Source organism: Hordeum vulgare, chromosome 5H (genome assembly GCF_904849725.1).
Source record: "Hordeum vulgare subsp. vulgare chromosome 5H, MorexV3_pseudomolecules_assembly, whole genome shotgun sequence".
In the NCBI taxonomy this organism is placed as follows: domain Eukaryota; kingdom Viridiplantae; phylum Streptophyta; class Magnoliopsida; order Poales; family Poaceae; genus Hordeum; species Hordeum vulgare.
Window position 1 is genome coordinate 493,320,104 of NC_058522.1, and position 4,897 is coordinate 493,325,000.

Sequence of the window (4,897 nt, forward strand, 5' to 3'; positions counted from 1 at the left end):
TCGGGCCGCCGATTCGCGGAGGAGCCTAGGCCGGCGCTATACACGCCGAGAGCTGCTCGGCCTCGAGATTCAAGCCGCTAGCCGGGGCGATACGGCGGGAGAATCGCAGAGCCTCCTCCCTCCGGCGTCCATTCGTGGCTCCGCGCAGCCGCGACCCGCCTCTGGCCACCGGAGCACCGGCTCCCTTATGCCTCGACCACGCCAATGCAGCCCCAGCCGTCGACGAGCCTTCCGCGAGCGCAGCGACGCCGTTCCCGATCCCCTCGATCCTCCTCCCTCCGGCCATCTCCAGCGTCCATTGGAGGCTCCGCCAAGGCCCCGTCCCAGACCTACCCGAGTCTTCCCCTGCTTCACCTCGCCGCGTGGTGCGCGTGGATAAGAAGATCCCGACGCCGGCCGCGGGTGCGTGTGGATAAGAAGACCTTGACCATGGGGAGGGGTGTTTTTATAAAAACGGAACGTTTTTTAACTAAACAATGAACTGCGGGTTGAATACAGAAAACAGCAGGGGCTTTTTTGCAAAAACGACGGCGGCGGGTTTTCCGACAGAAGCGATAGCCTCTTTATTATTAGGTAAAAATAACTACGGTCTTATATTTTAACTGTAGTTTATGATAAAATATTTAAAAAGTTTTATATTTAGGACCGTAGGGAGTAGATTAATTAGCGTGCGATGCGGTGAACAATATCGAGGTACCAAAAACAGGTCAACCCAAAGACACGAGATCGGTCGGTCAAACATGGTTTACTAGAGTAATTAGCACACGGGATAATTATAACTTATGCATCCAGGAGTACACAGACCCGAAAGTGTGAAATGTCGGATAAGTTTGGTTGTTGCCATGTCGACTTTGGAATCCAGAAGCCGGAGGCTCGTTTTCTCCTTATTCAAAAAAAATGTCGACTTTGGAATCGGACGACTTCTGCTGTCTTTTTTTCACGTAGAATGTGCGACTGACTGACCAAATGTACGTGCACCCACCCGTTTCATTAAGTACGTGCATTACTAGCTCGGGCAAATTGTCAAGTCAAGACGTCAAGTATGACACACAATCTCATGCCAGACGCTGATCGAAAACGTTGAGCCTCTTATATACTCTACCTAACGACGACGACTACCGGAAATGTGCTGATTCTTGTTTGAAGTCACGCTTTACCAAACATTGACCCCGAACATAGTACACAACTTGCAAAGCCTTATGTACTTATTTCCTACTGATCGACAACACCTTCGTAGTACGTTGTAGTACTACGTAGCAGCCAAGTCAAACGTGCGCATGCCTGAGCGATCGAGATGCGGCCGGGTCAAATGTCTCAGCCATGCATGCTCGGAATAATAACTTAGAGTTTTAGGCACATCAAACAAAGTTGTTTAAATGGGGTTTCACCAACCACTTTTATAATTTCCCGCGCTCCTCTCACTATATATATGGCCACTCGCACCATCAAACGAGCAAACCGTACTGGCAGCACAAGCATTGGCCACGCTAGCAAACTTCTCTCGTCGCCGATCCAACTCGGTTGCACGGAGACGGAGCTCGACTGACCGACCTCGCTAGCTAGCTAGCAATGGAGGTGAAGGCGCTGAGCTCCAGGCTCGTCAAGCCCGCCTACAAGGCCGGCGCACCACCCACGGAGTACATCCCTCTGTCCATCTTCGACACGGTCACGTACCAGATCCGGATGGCCATCATCTACGCCTTCGCGCCGCCGGCGCCACCCACCGCCGCCATCGAGAAGGGCCTCGCGGCCGTGCTCGCCCAGTACCGCGCGTTCGCGGGCCAGGTCGGCGTGTCCCCCGACGGCGCGCCGGCCGTGGTCCTCAACGATCGTGGCGCGCGCCTCGTGGAGGCGTCCGTAGACGCCGACCTCGTCGACATGGCGCCGGCCAAGCCCACGCCGGCGCTGCTGAAGCTGCACCCGGACCTGGACGCGGAGCACCAGGAGGTGGTTGTGCTGCAGCTCACGCGGTTCCGCTGCGGCTCCCTCGCCGTCGGGTTCACGTCCAAGCACGTCGTCGCCGACGGCCACGCCACCAGCAACTTCCTCGTCGCCTGGGGGCGCGCCACCAGGGGGCTCCCCATGGGCGTCCCGCCCGTGCACCACCACAAGGACCTCTTCAAGCCGCGGCCCTCGCCAGCTCGCCTGGAGCACCAGCACGACCACCGCAGCAGGGAGTACCACCGGCCGTCGCCCGCCAAGCAACATCACGGAGACGACGACGGCGCCGAAAGCAGCATCGTCGTCATCCACAAGGCGCACTTCACCAAGGACTTCATCGCGGGGCTCCGCGCCAAGGCGTCGGAGGGGCGGGGCCGGCCGTTCAGCCGGTTCGAGACCATCCTCGCCCACCTCTGGCGCACCATGACGCGCGCGCGCGGCCTGAGCCCCGGCGAGGCCTCGTCGATCCGGATATCCGTGGACGGGCGGCACCGGCTGGGCAGGCCGGCGGAGTACTTCGGCAACCTGGTGCTCTGGGCGTTCCCGCGCAGCACGGCGGGCGACCTGCTGAGCCGGCCGCTGAGGCACGCGGCGCAGGCGATCCACGACGAGGTGGCGAGGGTGGACGGCGCATACTTCCAGTCCTTGGTCGACTTCGCGGCCTCCGGCGCGGCGGAGAAGGAGGGGCTCGCCCCGAGCGCCGTGCTCAAGGACGCGGTGTGCCCGGACGTGGAGGTGGACAGCTGGCTGACGCTCCCGTTCTACGAGCTGGACTTCGGCACGGGGAGCCCCAGCTACTTCATGCCGTCCTACTTCCCGACGGAGGGGATGCTGTTCATGGCGCCGTCCTACCTCGGCGACGGCAGCGTCGACGCCTTCGTCCCCGTGTTCCACCGCAACCTCCAGGCCTTCAAGGAATGCTGCTACTCCATGGAGTAGCTAGAGTAGGCGGCCATGCTCCGTCATGCATGCATGGTGATGGTTACTCTAGCTAGCCAAGGATCCGTCGAATCGACAGGTCCAGGGAACAAGAAAGAATGTTACTACAGTACGTGGGAGAGAGATGGAACTGCATGCCAAAGTGGCGCGGTTGTTGGATATGTGTAGGGGTCGGGTTGGTCCAATTTTTTGTTGTTGACGACGCACTTCGATCACGGTGGCGTCCTCCGATTGACCGATTGGTTATTTGTGCCCTGCTTGAAATTAATAAAGTGTTGATGAATTTATGTGTGTAATCTTCCTTTTGGCTAGCTCTACCTCTAGTGCACCTTTGAGTGGCAAGCACCTCACGATCGGACTGGCCGACACATTCTTGTGATTCGTCAACTTTTGATCGGACTAGCTAGTGAACCTATCCCTTACAAGTGGCTAACGAGTAAATTGCAAAAAATCATCATAATTAGGGACGTTAAAACCGAAAATCATCACCATCCATTTTGTTTTCGAAAACCCGTCATCATTGTGCTAACAGTTTTTTAAAAAAGCTAATCAATCGATTATGTTGTAAGTTAAATCGAGAGAGATAGCGAGAGAAACAAATGAATCAACTGTATCTTTATTCCTTGATGATTAAACACTTATATGCAGGGGGAACGGACGCATCCAAAGGATGTGACGGTTCGGAAGACGGATCCTGAAGGCGACGCTCCAGAAACAACACGTCGGTTCCGCATCGTGGGATATTCACGTGCAGTTACAAGTAGAGATTGATTTAACTAATTACATAATTAATTAAATTCTAACACTCCCCCTAATCTATACTTGTCCTTGAGCGTGTTCATCATCTTGAAATAGTCTCCTCCAAAAACCCTGTGGGAAAAATATAAGGAGTGGTGTAGTATACGCGGCTAAAACTCCTTCAAACCCTGTGGGAAAATAAGGAGAAAATGATACAGCATATAATGATTATTGCCTCTGTTAACTCTATATGAAATGTATCCATAGAATTAGAGGACAATAAATATGTCGTATATACTATCCTAAAAACCCCGGTGGGAAAAACAGATAGTATGACATATGATCCTATGTTGATATTACCTCATTAAAAACCTCGATGAGAACCTATAAAGTAAACTCACAAAGGGAAAAAGAGTGTAATATGATGCTTTGAACTGGAACAGTTCAAGAAGATACTCCCCTGACTCTTGCAAATCTTGGAGCCGTCGCATACCAATTCCATGAATGTATTTATGGAATGTTGAAGCTGGTAGAGACTTCGTGAAAAGATCAGCGAGATTATCGCATGACTTGACTTGCAAGATGTTGATTTCACCACTTTTCTGGAGTTCATGGGGATAAAACAACTTAGGGCAATATGCTTAGTGATATTGCTCTTTATGTATCCTGTTTGCATCTGTGCAACACAAGCCGCATTATCTTCATAGATAATGGTAGGTGATTCGACAGAACCAATTCCACATGACTGTTGTATGTGGTTTATCATTCTGCGAAGCCATGTGCATTCACGTGATGCCTCATATAAAGCAATTATTTCAGAATGATTGGTAGATGTTGCAACTAGGGTCTGTTTCAAAGACTTCCATGATATAGCAGTTCCACCATGTAGGAACACAAAGCCGGTCTGCGATCTGGCATTATGGGGATCAGATAAATAGCCAGCATCTGTATATCCAATTATACCAGAGTCCAGTTTTTTCTGGAACTGAAAGAATAGGCCAAGATCCTTTGTGCCTTGGAGATACCGAAAGACATTCTTGACTCCCGACCAATGGCGTTTGGTGGGAGCTGCGCTGTGTCTAGCAAGTAGATTTACTGCAAATGCGAGGTCAGGTCTCGTGCAATTTGCTAGATACATAAGCGCTCCAATTGCACTGAGATATGGAACCTCGGGTCCCAAAATCTCTTCACCATCATTCCTTGGCCTGAACGGATCTTTCTCTATGTCTAGAGATCGAACCACCATGGGAGTTTTAGATGGGTAGGATTTGTCCATATT

The 4,897-nt window shown here is 52.3% G+C and overlaps 1 protein-coding gene across 1 annotated transcript; it reads left to right on the top strand.

Annotated features, from left to right (window-relative positions):
• The first annotated feature begins 1,413 nt into the window (after positions 1 to 1,413).
• Positions 1,414 to 3,168, top strand: LOC123399951 (putrescine hydroxycinnamoyltransferase 3-like). Its single transcript, XM_045094343.1, has one exon. The coding sequence runs from the start codon at positions 1,570 to 1,572 to the stop codon at positions 2,878 to 2,880; it is 1,311 nt and encodes a 436-aa protein (XP_044950278.1). The 5' UTR covers positions 1,414 to 1,569; the 3' UTR covers positions 2,881 to 3,168.
• The last annotated feature ends 1,729 nt before the right edge of the window (positions 3,169 to 4,897 follow it).

What these genes read in the sequence shown, in the direction of transcription:
- LOC123399951 (XM_045094343.1), top strand. Translation starts at nt 1,570, where the DNA reads ATGGAGGTGAAGGCGCTGAGCTCCAGGCTCGTCAAGCCCGCCTACAAG.